General features: G+C 36.0%; 1 protein-coding gene across 2 annotated transcripts in view; it reads left to right on the top strand.

Moving 5' to 3' along the window:
• The first annotated feature begins 4497 nt into the window (after positions 1-4497).
• The window catches only part of Slco6a1 (solute carrier organic anion transporter family member 6A1), a 70879-nt gene continuing 57676 nt past the window's right edge, over positions 4498-17700 (top strand). For both annotated transcript variants that reach the window (XR_004118026.1, XM_031368531.1), the window contains exons 1-4: positions 4498-5022; positions 7269-7529; positions 12323-12514; positions 14165-14261. Coding sequence is in view for 1 of the 2 variants with exons in the window: in XM_031368531.1 (XP_031224391.1) it covers positions 4647-5022; positions 7269-7529; positions 12323-12514; positions 14165-14261 (926 nt within the window). In the remaining variant the exon portion in view is untranslated. The remainder of the gene's footprint in view (positions 5023-7268; positions 7530-12322; positions 12515-14164; positions 14262-17700) is intronic.

The following is a 17700-nucleotide window of genomic DNA, read 5'->3' as shown; positions in this document are numbered from 1 at the left end:
TCTCATTCAATCTCTTATTCCACTAACCATTCAAAATATTTATTTCGGCTTATGGCAAATAATGACAATTTCTCTCATAATATACTCTAGTTCTTCCAAAGAAAATTTTAAAAACTATCTTCTAAAAAGGCAGGTTGTCATAATCTAGATTTCCTGAAACTCCCTCTACTTGTGGATAGCCAACTTTGTCAGTAAATATAGTCATTCTGTTAGAACTTGGATTTATCACAGTCCTTTGTGTTCTGTATAAATCTTAATTTTAATTTGCCATCTACTCCATCTTTCCAAATTCCATTGATATTTTAGCACACACTCATGCTATGAAATACTGAACTTTAGTGATACTAAATTGCCTCAGGATCTGAATGCATTGGAGATGGAATGCACAGAAGAGAAGTAAAAAATACCACCTCTACAAGTGCAGTTTTACTGAAGTGGCTGTAAATGGAGTAGGCAACTTACTTCCTCAAAACCCAAGGATAGGTATGTATAGTACAGTATTCAGAATTCCATCTGTCCTTTCTCCACCTTCACTCACAAAAACCAATCCTTTTCTTAGGAGACACAATGAAAGAAGCAATCTGAAATCTTTATTTACTGTTCCAATAATTGTGAACACACATGAATACAAGTTACTGAGCCAGAGTAAAAGATGTATTTGAAAATCCAGAAAACAAAATAACTCAAGCACTAAGATCAGAAATTAATAAATGGAGCTTCATGACACTAAAAAGCTTATGTAAGGCAAATGACACTGTCCGTAGGACAAAACCTACAACTCTACATCTGACAGAGGACTAACATTCAAAATATATCAAGTAGTCAAGAAATTAGACAACAGCAATCCAAACACCCAATTAAATAATAGAGTAAAGCAAAACAACCCAGATGTCCATCAACAGAGGAATGGATACAGAAAATGTGGTACATCTACACAATGGAGTACTACTCAGCTATTAAAAACAATGAATTTATGAAATTCTTAGGGAAATGGATGTATCTGGAGAATATCATCCTCAGTGAGGTAACCAAATCACAAAAAACACACATGGTATGCACTCTCTGATAAGTGGTTATTAGCCCAGAAGTTCAGAATACTCAAAGTACAATCCACAAACCACATGAAACTCAAGAAGAAAGAAGACCAAAATGTGGACACTTCATTCCTTCTTAAAAAGGGGAAAAAAATACCCATGGATGGAGTTGCAGAGACTAACTATGGAGCAGAGACTGAAGGAAGGGCACTCCAGCCTGATATAGCTGCCTCCTGAGAGGCTCTGACAGTATCCGACTAATACAGAAGTAGAGGCTCACAGCCTTCTATTGAACTGAGTACAGGGTCCCCAATGAAGGAGCTAGAAAAAGGACCAAAGGAGCTGAAGGGTTTGCAGCCCCTTAGGATGAACAACAATATGAAATAACTGGTACCCTCAGAGCTCTTAGGGACTAAATCACCAACCAAGGAGTACACATGATGGGACTGATGGCTCTGGCAGCATGTGTATAGTAGAGGATGGCCAAGTCGGTCATCAAAGGGAGGAGAGGCCCTTGGCCCTGTGAAGGTTCTGTGCTCCCAAGTAGGGGAATGCTAGGGCCAGTAAGCAGGAAAGGGTAGGGTGGTGAGTAGGGGGAGGGAGGAGGGAACAGGGGTTTGTTCTTGTTGTTTTTTGGGTTTTTTGTTTTTGTTTTTGGAGGGGAAACTGGGAAAGGAGAAATCATATGACATGTAAATAAAGAAAATATCTAATTAAAAAAAGCTAAACAGAAAATTCTCAACAATGGAATCTCTAATGGCTAAGAAACACTGAAACATTCAATACCCTTATTCATCATGGAAATGCAAATTAAAACAACTCTGAGATTCCACCTTATACCCATCAGAGTAGCTAAGATTCAAAACTGAAGTGACAACACATGCCGGCAAGGATGTGGAGGAAGAGAAACACTCCTCTATTGCTGGTGAGAGTGAAAACTTGTACATCCACTCTGGAAATCAATTTGGTGGTTTATCAGAAAATTGGAAATAGTTCTAATTCAAGACCCAGCAATACTATTCCTTTGCATACACCAAAAGATTCTTTACCATACCATAGGTATATTTGCTTAACTATGTTAATAGCAGCTTTATTCATATTAGCAGAACTTGGAAAAAACCAAGATGTCCCTCAATTGAAGAATGGATACAGAAAAAGTAGTTCATTTACACAATGAATTACTATTCAGCTATTAAAAAGCAGGACATCATGAATTTTGCAGGCAAATGGATGGAACTAGAAAATGTCATCCTGAGTGAAGTAACCCAGATATCAAAGACGTGCATATATGTACTAACTTATAAGTGGGTATTAGCCATAAAATTCAGGATAGTAATGCTACAATCCATAAACTCAAGGAAGCTAAAAAACAAGGAGCGTCCAAGGGAGAATTCTTGAATTTTATGCAGTAGAGGAAGTAAAAGCAACATCGGGGTGGACAGAAAGAGGGAACTGGGTGGGATATAGGATGGCAAGGGGGATGTGGTAGAGTGGTGTCCAATGTGTGGAGAGCAGGGGAGAGAGAGGAATGAGATGATCTTTATACCCAACAAAGGCCTTCCACTTGAAGTAGGAGGAGCCATATCAGATAGTAGCGAACCAGGATATTTAAATTTTCAAGGGTAGTTACAATTATGCACACTATATATTTCCAATGCCCATGTTGGTACCTGTGGCTTAGCAAGTGTCCTATGTTGCATTAAGATAAAAACAAAAACAAAACCCAAAAATTATGGTTAGAGGGTATTATAACTTATTTTAGTTCCATTTCCTAGAAATAACTAATTCTGCGGTTGATTATTAGAATACAAATGTTTTTCCATTGAGAGGAAATAGTTATATTAAAAGGTTAACTTTATACAGAAAGGCTGAGAGAAATAAAGAAAAGCAGGCTCCCCTTGACAACACTGGGAAATGAGATTTTCAAGGAAATAGTTCTGCCCATTGGGCAGCATTGGCCAGAGGTGTCATCTACAGCAAATCTAATGGAAAACTAGTGACATACTGCGCAATACTATGACCAAATGGAGTTAGGTGGTTTACTTATGGCTTTTCTCAATAACATTTCCTTCTTAGGAATATGATAAAAGACTACTTCTTTGTATACAAGACAGTTAACAGATGTTTCTCCACTCAAAGTAACATTGAAAAAAATTGTCACGCAAAGCAAGACTTTGTTTCTGTATAGATCCTCTGATTCCCAAATTTCTCACAATTAACTCATGATTATAAATAGTTTTTTAATCAGACATTCCTAATCAAGAGTTTTAAATAAAATTTAAAGATTGAGAATTTGCTTTAAAAAGTGTAAGCTTAAAAATCAACTATGGAATCTAAATCAAAGCAGGCATAGAAATATTTTGTATGTTGTGCATAATAATCCGAGTACAAGGACTGGAAGTAGAATACTAGCTAAGACTATTGAAAATGAATAAAATAATTTCTCAAAAAGAAAACATCAATAATAAAAGTAACAGCCCATGATTTGTATTATTTAAAGTCCAGTTCATTTAGATTTAGTGTAAAGTTGCAACAATATGCCACATGGGTGGACATAAACCATTTTTTACAATCATTTTACTTTATAATGACTTCTAAAAAGCAAATGCAGTACCTTTTGGCACATCTGAATCATAAAGGAAGCTCTACAAATTTTGACAGACCTTGCAACTTGCAAAATGTACTCACAAGTCAAATAAATGTGTTCATATCAATTGTGATCACCATCCTTCATTGATCCCTTAAAGTCAAATTCTCAAACACCAATTTTTAAAGAACTCTATGATCCACAATAATATCATTGGCAAATTGACAAACACACACACACGCACACACATGAAAACTTTTTTCTTTATCTCTTATTTATTATTTTATTTATTTTTATTTAGTACTTTAACAAATTAATATCAAGTGATATTATCCAGTTGTAAATTCATCACACTGAAGCAAGCCTGGATATACTGGAGGTAGATTCCTCTGTCATACACTTAAATGCACATACATAGAAACACATACATTGATAAAAATATACATAATCAAGAGAAAAGAGGCTGTGAATTTCAAAGACTCTCCATCACATTTGGATATGTCTTCTCATGTTTTCTGATTTTTTCTTCATTTCCTTTCTTTCTTCTTTTTTCTTTCTTTCTCCTTTCTTTCCTCTCTTTCTTTCTTTTCTTTCTTTCCTTCCTTCCCTCCCCTTCTCTCTTATTAATTCATTATTATTTTAGTACTTTAAAAAGTTTGTATCAAGTGAGATTATCTAGTTGTAAAGACACCACACTAAAGGAAACCTTACACAATTTTTTTTGTCCCTTTTCCTTTTACAAATATTTTTATTAGTTATTTGAGCATACTGTTCAACATGGTTTGATCATATTCACTTCCTCTCTCCTCTTCTTTCCTTCTCTGTGACGCAGAGAAGATGGAATCCAACCTTGGAACTTCTGCCGCGTCACTCAACCCTTCTGTAGGGACGTTGGCTTCTTCACTAGAAGTAACGTTCCCTGCAGAGGTAAGAGTGGCAGCAACAGCATTAGTCAGCTGAGCCCAGGAAGTACACGTGTGTCTTGAAACACACCTGCACGGACCTGCTTCAGATAAGGATAAGCCATGTACCAGAACCCGGAACAAATGCACGACAGCACTGTGAAGGCCCCGGTGGACAATACTGTGGAGGCTCCGATGGACATGAGTCCGGAGGGTCCGGTGGACATCACTGGAGAGGCTGTGGTGGAAGAGCGCAATGGCAGTGAACAAGAATCCTTTAGAGTAGTCCATTACCAGAAACCACTTTCAACTGCCATGTTAGATACTACGAGTCTCCAAAATCCTGCCTCTGAAAACTCCTCACAGATATCAGATACAATGCCAGATGCTTCCTTGGAGGGACCATTTGGCGTGGGGCCTCTGGTTTTTCCTTCCTTGCAGTGTTTCAACAACATTAATTTCTTCCTGTTCACATTCTGTTTATTATCCCTAGCTCAAGGTAAGTCAGAGGACCAGGATTGCTCTGGTAAGTGGAATCGTGAGGTAGACATGTGCCTGACATGGCGGGAAAGGAGAGGGGATGACCTCTGGCATGAGTGGAATAAAAGTCAGAGAACGTAATTCTTTCTTGTTATTTCAGGTCTTTGGCCACCTGCTTGATAGGGTGCACTGGTCCACACTGTGGGTATCAGTGTCTGGCCTCAGATAGAGAGCTGATGGGAAGGTGTTATTAAGTTAGCTCGTGTTACTTGTTGACCAACTTAAATTCTGGTTGAATCTTTTCAATATTAGAATACAGTTGAAAACAGCATTGCCATCATGATATCATGGCGATTTCTGCTCACAATTTTGAAAACATTCTGGCAAAGTAATTTTCAGTCAGGATTTTGTTTTCTCATCTGTGAATTGAGGGTTTGGTGAGATTTGAAGTAGTTCACGCCGTCACAAGAAGGAAGATCAATGGTGATTTTATACACGTGTCTCCTTCTTCCCATTCTTCTTCCTCTATTATTTTAAATACATATGTTTATCAATAACTTTATTAATATAAAAATCTCACTTTTTTTACTATATTAGCTAAATAATTTCAATCCACTTCTGTGCTTACTTTCATTTGAAATTTCTCTCTGGTCAGCTTGAAAACCACATTTACCCACTGCCTTCCACCTGGCACTCAGCCATTGCCAGTTAGAGGCTGGCGCAGTTGGTATCAAAAGTGTGGGCAGAATCTTCTGTGGTTTTCTGATTTGGGTGGTGATTTTGGCAGCAGGAGCAACACTGAGTGACTGAGGTTCTTGGAGGTAAAGTAGAGAACAGATATTCTATCAGCAGCAATCAGGAATATTTCAGCAGCACTGTGCTCCTGCGCCTGGCCCCGGAAATGGCTGGAGCACTTGCTTCTCACAGATTTAGGAGGTTTAGGAAAAATATGGACTCCTGGATCCCCGAAAACCAAGGACTTTTTGAGGTAGCCAGACAACAGCAATGACTTGTGAGCTGAACCAACTACTTTGTAGACATTAGTTTTAACTTCGAAACTTTTTTTTTCTTTACTCCAAGATATGCATTATTTTTTGTGGCTATCCCCTGACTGAGTACAGGGTCCCCAGTGAAGGAGCTAGAGAAAGGACCCAAGGAGCTGAAGGGTTTGAAGACCCTTAGGAGGAACAACAATATGAACTAACTAGTACCCTCAGAGCTCCCAGGGACTAAAACTCCAACCAAAGAGTACATACGAAGAGACCCATGGCTCCAGTAGCATGTGTATAGCAGAGGATAGCCAAGCTGGTCATCAATGGGAGGAGAGGACTTTGGCCTGGTGAAGGTTCTATGCCCCAGTGTAGGGGGATGCCAGGGTCAGTAAGCAGGAGTGGGTGGGATGGTGAGTAAGGGGACGGGGGAGGGAACAGGGGATTGTTTTAGTTTTGGGATTTTTTATTTTATTTTTTTCTTATTTTCTTTTTGTTTTTGTTTGTTTTTTTGGAGGGGCACCTGGGAAAGGAGATATTGTAAATAAGAAAACATCTAATAAAAAAGTTATTTATATTATGCTTACAACAATTTTATTCTTCTCTCATTGCTGAATGATAGTTGTATACACATTAAACTATCATTTATTTAATGCTTAAGAACATGGAACAATTAACAAAAAAGAAAGCAATTTTAAAGCACATGTTTTAAAAAATTAAAAATGTTCAGATAGGTTAAACCCCAAGCTCAGAATATTAGCTATGGGACATTCCTAGCTATGGATATGTCTGTATATAGTATGTTATCGAGAAATGTTGAAGAAAATGAAAATAATTATATTGAATGTGTACATCGTTTTTTAAAAAAATTAAAAATGCTCAGTAATGCTAAACTTCAAGCACAGAATTTTATCTCTGGAACGATGTTATATTTGAAAATACAAGCTGGGTTCCAACTTCTTTATGGTTTCAATTTTGGAAACTAGGTAAACATCAATTTGTGTTATTTTAATTCTTGATACTTAGTATGCACAAAAGGAGTGATGACATAATAAAAAATAATTCATAGGTAATAAACTAATAGAGGTAGTCTCAAATGGCTTCTAAAATTCAAATAAATATATGTGGAGGTTAGTGAAATTAATTTTGTTTGTAGGTTTTACTCATTCATAATATTATAATTCAGTATAAATTAAAGTTTTCTTTTATTATAATGGCTATATGTTGTGTCTGTTAAAATGTGTTTATTGCCCCTTTCTTTCCTTTGACTTTTTAGGTACTATATTTGGTCTTAATGATATCAGTACTGGAAATTATGAGAGGGATCTTTATCTGTCACATGCAGAGAATGTTGTATTGACCAGCGCTTATGATCTTGCATCTTTATTGGTAGCAATATTTGTGGCTCACTATGGATGTAGAGGGAACAGGTCAAAATGGTTGGCAGCTGCTGCCTTTTTAGTAGGACTTGGATCAATTTTACTTGCTGTTCCATACTTGAAATATGAAATTGTACGTCCCTTGGAAATTAATGAAGGTGAGACTTTTCAAATATTCTATCATATACTAAATTATTTTTTAATCACTGATACAAATACAAAATAGTTCATGATGTCTGTGTGTTCTTATGTAATGGTGCTTACTAACTATTTTCTGTAGCTCTCTGATTTACATCTCAAAGAAGTGAAACTAGGAAAGAGTATTGTGAGATAGATTATAAAATTATTTATTTTGTACAATTTTACATGTGTTACAAGTCTTTTGAGATGTCTATTAGTTCATTTTATTTTGCACAAGGTACTTTAAATATTCTCTTCATTCTCTTTGTAGCACAGAGGCAGGTAAGTTCAAATAGAGGAATAAGCCTACACAAACAGAAAGGTTAATTTTTTTACCTACATACATATCTACAGACTCCTACCATTTCAAAAGTTAGACACTACTCTTTGACCACCATTTGAATCTGTAAAAATAGACACATTGTAACATTGTTTATTGTTGATTCCACAATCTTTCCCTATTCCTAGTAATATTTATTTGAACTGTACTTGGAGTATATTGGATTGTCCCAAAGCCTTCCATATCATGTACAGGCTTCCATGTGCATGCTAAGTTGGGTTTTGACAACACATGATGAAGAAGGGAGATGTATCCAGGTGCATATGTATGTATATGAATGTCTTTGAGATTTATAATGGTCTATTTATGATATTTGAATATAGCAGCAATGAACAAGGATGAGCAAGTATCACTGTACAGTCCTTTCAGTACATGCCCAAGAGTGGTATCATTACATCTTGAGGTAGATTGACTCCCAGCATCTTGTGGGAAACTCTTTATTGATTTCTATATCAGCTGTACCAGAGTGCACTCTATCAGCATGCGCTATTGTTTGTTTTATTGGAGGGAGGTGAATCTCTCAAAGTAGTTCTAATTTGCATTTCCCTGATTAATAAAGTGGTTGAACATTGCTATAAATGTTTTTCAACCTTTTGAAAAGCAGTTAATATGAATCAAAACTATTCAAATACCAATATAGTTATATACAACATAATGCATATAAATGTAAGAACTGTATATTACATATATCTTTGATATTTAAAGAAGTGACATCTTCTTGAATTCAAAGAGGACTTATGAAATGAAAGGAAAGGAAAACATTTTATTCCTTTGTTTTCTTAATATTGTGGTCAGAAATGGTGAAATATTCAGAAACTTACCATTATAAGTGTTTTTAAAATCTGATTAGTAGTTCAGAGCATGTACCACCCTTGCAGAGGACCTGAATTTGTTTCCATGCATATTCATCCGGTAGCTAGGAACAACAACTAACCACACTCTTGGAGAGCTGATACAATCTAATGGCTTCTGTAGGCATTGGCTCACACACACACACACATACACAAACACACACACAGAGAATTTACAAAAATAAAAATAAATTTTTAAAAACTTGTTATCAATGTTGGGAAGGCATAACAGTAGAAATTGGAATTTCTCTTCCTTTTAAATCTTGTTTAAGTCATCTACATTTTAGCATGAGTTGTTTTACTTGGGATTAGGTACCTACTGCTCATCATTCAGAACATTTTCTAGGTGTCTAATGGCTGAGAAGACATTAATTGGTGAAAAGTACTCAGTTATTTCTTTCTTGAAAATAATTGATTTATTCTGACAGTTTATATCTTAACTAACCCCTTTGATTCATATTTCAGTTTACACATAACACATATGTACACATCACACATATACCCAGAGAGAGAGAGAGAGAGAGAGAGAGAGAGAGAGAGAGGATTTCTCTATTTGCTCATATACCCCTCTTCTCTCATTATGATGTCTCCTGATTTTCTTTTTTCTGGTCTTTCCTTTTTGTGCTTTGTTGATTAGACGCTGTTCATTTTCTGTTGTGAGTTCTCACAACTACCATGGTATAGTTCATAAATTTTCTATTTTTATTTTACACGTTTCATGATTCCATCTCTTACATACAATGATGACTGGTTCATATTCAACACACATGTAGAATATCCGTGCCTCAACAAACAGGCAGATCTGACACTTCACCACATCATGAAAAATTCAATGCAAAATTTCTTGATGAATTCATGAAAATATTCATCCTATATTGTCACTCTTTTTTCTAGAACGTTATATAAAGTGACCAACGGAACTACAAATGGTAGTAAAGAGATAATTTGATTTTGGTTGTAAATTGACTGATAGCTTACTTGTGAAAGAGAGAAAAGTCATACAGAAGTGCTAATATTAATTATAGAGGAAGCATAAAGGAGAGGCCACTGACTTAGTTAACTGGAGTATTCTAATAAAATTTTGAAGGATTATTTGGGTCACACACTAAAAGACGTTGGCGGGAAGTGTTGGGAGAATAGAAATAAGCATGAGTTATAGCTGTGGTATACTCAGCTACAGATAGGCCCTCCAACGCCCAGGGAACACTGCAGAAGAATGAAAGGGATAAATGGGGTGGAGGGTTTGGGAAATAGTGTGAAATACTGAATTTAGAAATGTAGTATCCATTGTAATCTTGAACTCACAGAGGCAGTGAATAACTGCACATAAATTATTCATGATAGTCTACAAAGATATTATCGTGAAAGGGAAAGGAAAGCACCAGGCCCCGTGCATTCCTGTAGATTCCTATGTAGGTAGGTGTATGTAGATTCCTATGTAGGTAGGTGTTGCTAAGATAGAGTTCAGCAGTGGAGGTGCCCATGCTTCTGCACACAACATGTCAGCCTTCATCCAGTAAACAACTGAAACAAAACTCATTGAATAATTCAAGAAGGTGAACAAGAAGAAGCAGAAGAAAGAGGAGGGAGGGAAGGAGGAGAAGGAGAAGCAGCAGGAGAATAAGACAAAGGACAAGAATACAAAGAATGAAGGGAAGAAGAAGAAGGAGGAGGAGGAAGAGGAGGAGGAGGAGGAGGAGGAGCAAGAACAAGAAGAGCAAGAACAAGAACAAAAACAAAACCAGGAAGAACAACGAGAAGAACAAAAAAACAAACAAACAAACATAAAAAAAAACAAGAAGAGAAGGTAGATTGTCTAATTCAAAAAAGAAAGCTAATCAGTATGAGGGTGAGGCACATAGAGAAAAGAGATGAAATTAATCAGAATGCATCACATACATATTTGAAAATGGCATAAAGAATCCAATAGCATACATTATGAATTATTGTATTAAAAAGGAAAAAACAATGACCTGCTGGGTTAAAAAAATTAGAATTTTAGAGACAATTTCTGATTTGCCATAAAGTTACATATTATTATACAGAAAGTAAGCCAAATAGGTTTCATTAGTGTAATAAACATAGCATTCACTTTAATAGTTTTTCTACAATATTTCAAGAGCATATGTTAAACTTTACCCAAGATGTTCATTTTATATATATAATTTAGTTTCACTTGCTTAGCTCCACCAACTAACAAGTATAAACACATGAACACTATAACTATGTGTGTAAGACTAATGAGAAGTAACCTGTGACCTGAAGGATTTAAAAATCTAATTGGTAGATTATCACATACTAACTACTGTGGTGTTGGTGATCTTTTTATTTGTTTGTATATTGGTTGTTTTTATGGGGTTTCTTTTGTAGCCCTGGCTGCTCTTATAACCCTGGCTATTCTGGAACTCACTCTGTCAATCAGCTGGCCTCAGCTCAGAGATCTGCCTGCCTCTCCTTTACACATACTGGGATTAAAGGTGTGCCCCACAACTATCTAACTTTATGACTTAACACCTTATTTTGATGATCCGATGTGTACTTGTCTTGTTGCTGTAAAAATATGTCAAACACAATTTAAAAGTAGGAAACATGAGTTTTTTAACTCATGGTTTCAGAGTGCTACCTCTATGGTTGCTAGTCTCCATTGACTCTGACTCCATAGCCAGACCGAAAATTGGGAGTGTGCAAAGGAAGTCTGTTTACCTCATGATGGCAACAAACCAGAGTGAAGATATTAAGGAGCTGTGAAAAAATATACCTTTCAGAGGCCAGGTTGTATTTCTCCCTCACAGTTCTTGGAACTCTCCAAATAATATCAATAAGGAAGTAAGTATTGAACACATGAAACTTTAGAGAGGAATTTCATACGCAAACCATAATAGTATATTACCAAAGCTCAAGAGTCAAAAATAGGCCGGGCGGTGGTGGCGCACGCCTTTAATCCTAGCACTTGGGAGGCAGAGGCAGGCGGATTTCCGAGTTCGAGGCCAGCCTGGTCTACAGAGTGAGTACCGGGACAGCCGGGGCTACAGAGAGAAACCCTGTCTCAAAAAACCAAAAAAAAAAAAAAAAAAAAAAAAAAAAAAAAAAAAAAGAGTCAAAAATAGGAAACTATTTCATCAAAAAAGTGCGGGTGCAATTTAAAGATTGCTAAAGAAAAGGATATGGAACTAAACTCAGATAGTAGACCATCCAAGGCATTGCAAGTACTTTTCTTGTGGAGACAAATGTCAGAAGAAAACGATTTGAAGTATAGGAAAGTAAGTGCATATGTATTACATGTGAGTAATTGTGTATGCATGTAAGCATATCTGTATAGATGTAATCTTGTATATACAAACAATCACACTTTCATTCATAATATGCATGTTTCATCCAGTATCCCAACACAATTTCTTTTATTGTGCAATTTCTATTAAGAATATGATCATTAAAATAAAAATTATGATCATTAATTAGTACATTCAATGTAAGAATATTAAATAAAAGAAAAAATTACGGTGGTAGTAGCAACTGCAGATGTATTGTACATTTAATTTTGAATTCAATTCAGTAACATATAATTTTTATCTTTCAAAAGAGTTGTGCATAGATGAAGAACAAAGAACAATGCCAAATTGTGAGGAAAACATAGTACCATTCAAATCGGAAATTATCAGTTTTTCCATCATTGGGCAGTCTCTCCAGGGAATTGCAGGAATGCCAATGTATATCCTTGGTGTGACCTACATTTATGACAGCATTCCCACATACATGGCTGGCATCTATTTAGGCAAGTTTGCTTTTTCTATTATACATGGCCCATTTTGAATATTCATTGGGTTTCCGTATGTTTGAACAGACACAGTAATGCTGTTGCCCCTGCGATGGTGACGGCACTGTACTAACTGCTAATGACTTGCTTGCAAAACTTCAAAATCACATTGATCTACCTAATTCTAGCTTTGGAATACTAGAAAAATTAAATGTCACTGAAAGATGTAAAGGAATTGAAAATGCATGTATGTTTTAAGTGGCAAAATTTTCTCTGTGTCTCTGTTTCTTTTTCCCTCTGACAGAGGGGGCGAGAGAGACGGAAAGAGGGGGAACAGAGTGTCATTTTTCCATGTTTCAATGTCTTGTATAAACTGTGTTCTACATTAAGTAAATATTGATATATCTCAAAATAATCTATCTTTATTTAGACTATTATCCTGGCAGGTTAAAATGAATATGTCCTTTCACAGAGATAGCTAGAAATAATTTTCAAAATATAAAATTATTTTTGTACTTACTTTGGAATCATCTCATGAGTAAATATCATGGAATGTGCCTGTCATCTCAGAAACACAGAAACTGAGGCATGAGGATTATGAGTTCAAAGCCCTTCGAAACTGCAAATCAAATACCAGGGCTATACTAGTCAGAGCTAAATAACAAGACTCTCTTTAAAAGAATAGCAACAACACATAGAAATAAATAATAGCTTGTACAAAATAACATTCTTTTCCACCAGTAGTAAGAAAATCTTTTCAATAGACTAAAATAAAGAATATACCTATTTCTATATACCTTTACAAAAATATTTGTATCTTATTAGCATTGGTCAAGATTAGCAGAAAATACCCATTTTCATTTTACTAAATAGAATATAAGACACATTATCTATACAATACATACCTTGTACTATATTGTCACTGTTTGTTATGCTGGAAGTTTTGATGAACAATGAAAAAGTAATTATGAAAATGTGCTATCTTATGCTGGTGCGATACTAAAAGAAATATACGTTATTTATATATATGCTGAATATAGATATATTTATGCTACATTAAATATATAGATTAAATAAGGTACAATTACATTCATAATTCAATTATATATGTATCTAATACTTGGTTAGATAAGAAATATGCAACCAGTTGTAATATCAGACAGTAGCCTAGATAGCTCTCTGATGTTCTTATTTACTTACAATCAGTAGACACTGACTAAGGCAGATGAGCTTTATGATAAAACCAGATCTCATCCAAGCAATGTAGAGTCCTAACCGGGGAGGCAGACTGTTCCCAAAGAAGCAGCGATTGTGGGTCAGGACTAGCATCAACCATAAGACAGTATCAACTCTTATGTGAATTTCTCAGTGATTGTGGGTCAGGACTAGCATCAACCATAAGACAGTATCAACTCTTGCTTGAATTTCTCAGGAGCTTTCTGCCCTACTAATTTGGGATTTGATAGAATCAATTCCAGAAATTATTTATAATTTTTCTTTTTGCCCCTCTTTCATGCCTCCCTCTTTATTCCTCCCTTTTCCTACCCATCTTCTCTTTGTCAAGTAATAGAGAATAACATGAAAAAAATTCAAATATCACAGATAGTTTAAAATTTTTTTAACCAAGTTAGATTTGGAAGCTCTTTAATCCTTTTGTTCATTTTCCAGGTATCGCAGATGCTGCCCAAGTACTGGGTTATGGTCTGGGTTTTGTAGTGGGATCACCAAATCTTAGGCCTTCATTAAATGACAGTTCTGAGGAAGAGTAAGTCAGATTGTTTACTTCTCTACTTAGTTTACATTGTATAGAATACTTGTTGAATAGATACAGTAACTCACAAGCAGTGCATAGAAAAATGTATCCAACTTCTGGTGATGTGTACATTTATAGTACTCATTTGTATTTTTACTGTTTGAAATGGGATTCCCAGTTCGAGAGGTGGAGGAAAGATTGTGGGAGGGAGTGACCGGAAGAGGGGCAATGATCTGGATATAAAGTGAATAAGTAAAAACAATTTAATTATATTTTTGAAAAATTAATAAATTTTATGTTTTGTTGAAAAAACATAGTTTTAATTCAACACAATATAATAGAAACAGTTTCATGCATGATATGTAAAAGTGTTCATTTTACTTAATTAAAAGGTTTTTTTTTAATGCGGTATTCTGATCACATTCTTCCCCACATCATACTTCTCTTAGATCATCTCTCTACCTCCCTATCTACTTAACATTATGATCTTTCTCATTCATTCATTCAAAAACAAAACAACTCAAAAACAAAAAAGAAAGAAACCCCATACCAAAAAGTACAATAGTGAATAGCAAAACAAACAAGAAAATGACCAATAAGACATAAAAAATGCCAAAAAAAAAAAAACCCCATGAAACAACACAAAAAGACCACCCTACAAATCATTGAGATCATTTAATGCTTGGCAACTGCTCCAAGCAATGGGACCTTGGTCTCGAGTGTTGTTATATCCAGTTACACTTCGTTTTATTTGGAGGAAATGTATTTTCCTTTTGCAAATAGTTGTACATTGGAAATAGCTTCATGCTTAGGATTGGGACTCCACTCCCTGTGTAAACAAATTAAAAGGACAGATGCAGACACTCACAACCAACCGTAGGACTGAGCCCGGGGACTCCAGTGGAAGAGATAGGGAAGGACTGAAGGAGCAGAAGGGGTTTGCAACCCCATAGGAAGTACAACGATATTAACTAACCGCACCCCTCAGAGCTCCCAGGGAATAAACTACCAATCAAAGAGTACACATAGACAGTCCATGGCTCCAGCTACATATGTATCAGAGGACTGCCTTATCAGGCATCAATGGGAGGGGAAACACATGGTTGTGTGGAAGCTTGTTGTGGAGGCTTGTTGTGGCAGAGGATGCTAGAGGGGTGAGGCAGGATTAGGTAGGTATATATGGGAGTACTGTCTTAGAGGCAAAGGGGAGTGGGGAGGAGAGGGGGTGTTTTCAGAGGTGAGACCAGGAAGGGGGACAACATTTCAAATGTAAATAAAATAATCCCAAAAAGAGTTGTTTTAGTTTATGGTCTAATGAGCTTCAGTCTATAATCTGTTGGCTTTATTGCTTGGGTTTGTGGGACTCAGTATATCATGGCTAGAGTCTCCATGATTTCCTGTTAATTAATACCCACAACTGGGTATTAATTGACCTCTACTATATGAAGAAGCTTCTCTGGTGTGTGTTGAATAAGGCACTAATCTACAGATATATGAGAAAGTTAAATTGGAGCCACTTTATTACTATAGTCCTTAAGCAGAATAATGCTATTAGCTTTCCCCCCAGCAGTATGACTTATTCCTTCCCAGGTTTTAGACACTTCAGCAGTGTCAAATATGGGTTCTATCTTATAGAGTGGACTTTAAATACAGTCAAAATGTACTTGGCTGCTCCAAGAAGAGTTGCAACTCTCTTGCCCTAATACAAATTGTAGCAGAGACCTGTTGTACGTCACAGGGTCTGTAGTAGCTCGATGATATTGAAGATTACCATTCTCACTGGTGGTATGTAGAGTACCTTCCAGGAGAATAAATGTTAGTAGGGAAGAAATCTTTAATTAGCCACTAGCTCAACTTTTCTTTGTTTGATGACATAAGCTGCATGTTGTGTTCAGCCACTGGGCCTGAATATCAATTTGCAGAGGACAGCCTTAGCAATAGCTTGTGATATATGCTGGTCTTGTGACTTGGTGAGATTTAATATATCCCTGGGACTTGATGACATAAGAGATCTAGTTGGGGCATTGTCTCTTCAATTTTTTTATGACTCCACTTGGATTCCTTTCAGGAAGATTCTAGAGCAGTAGGTTTCTAAGTAAGATTTCAAATGATATTTAGTACTAAATTTTCTCCCCATATTTCCTCTTTTATCTTTGTCCCCCATCTCCTTTCCTATTTAATCCTCCTATTTGAATTTCTTTCTTATATCTCCATAACATTATCTTGTGTTTCTGCTCCATTATTAGATCCTCTCTTTCTCTTGACCTCTTAGTAGAACCTAACATTTGTAGTTTGTTGTATTATATCACACATATCAAAAGGTTGAGAGCTGATATTCACACATTAGAGAAAATATAAAGTACTTGGTCTTTTGGGATCTGAGTTACCTCACTTGGGATGAATTTTTTTTGTAGCCACATCCATTTACTTGCAACAGATGAATAATATACTGGTGTGCACTCTATCAGCACATGCTGCTATTTGTTATATTGCTTGGAGTTGTTGAGCATCTCTTTCAATGTTTTTCAATCTTCTGAGTTTTATCTATAGAGATTCTCTGCTTAGTTTTACACTCCATTTTTAGACTGGGTTACTTTCTATGTTTTAGTTCTTTGTATATTGTAGATACTATCATTCTAGCAGACACAGAGTTGGAAAAGATCTTCCTCATTCTGTTGAGTGTTGCTTTGCTTGAATACCTGTTTGTCCTTTGCTTTTAGAAGATTTTCAGCTTCATAATGAGGTTTCACTTATTAATTATTGGTCTTAGTGAATTTGCAATTTCAGTCTTATTTAGAAGTCTTTCCTGTATTAATGAGCGCGAGCTTATTCTCCACTGCTTCTGTTAGATTCAACACATCTGGTCTTATATTGAGATTCTTGATCCACTTGGACTAGAGTTTTTTACAGGGTGACAGATATGGATCCATTTGCATTCTTGTATATGCAGTTATCCAGTTTTACCACCACCATTTTTAGAGATATTATATTTTCTCCAGTATATATTTTTAGTTTCTTAGTCAAAATTACAGTGTTTGTACATGCATGAGTCTTCAGTCTAATTCCACTGATTAATGTGTCTTTTTTAATACCAACACCATACATTTTAATTTTTTATTTCCTTTTTTAGAGATACTTACTTTACATCCCAATAACAAGAGCTTCTCCTCACTCCACTCCTCCCATTCCCTCCCTGTCCCCTCTCTTCCACCCATACACCACTCTTCGCTTTCTCTTCAGTAAAGGGCAGACCTCCCATGGACATCAACCACCCTTGGCATATCAAGTTGTGGTAAGACTCGATGCATTGTCTTCTACTGAGGCTAGAAGAGGCAGCACAGATAGGAGAAACGGATCCATAAGCAGGCAATGTAGTCAGAAATGGCCCTTGCTCCTGCCTTAAGAATTCCTCATGAAATTCGCATGTAAATAAAGAAAATACCTAAAAAAA

Source organism: Mastomys coucha, unplaced genomic scaffold (assembly GCF_008632895.1).
Source record: "Mastomys coucha isolate ucsf_1 unplaced genomic scaffold, UCSF_Mcou_1 pScaffold14, whole genome shotgun sequence".
Taxonomy (NCBI): Eukaryota; Metazoa; Chordata; class Mammalia; order Rodentia; family Muridae; genus Mastomys; species Mastomys coucha.
The sequence above is the reverse complement of the archived record's forward strand: the minus strand, read 5'-3'. Positions and strand labels throughout refer to the sequence as shown.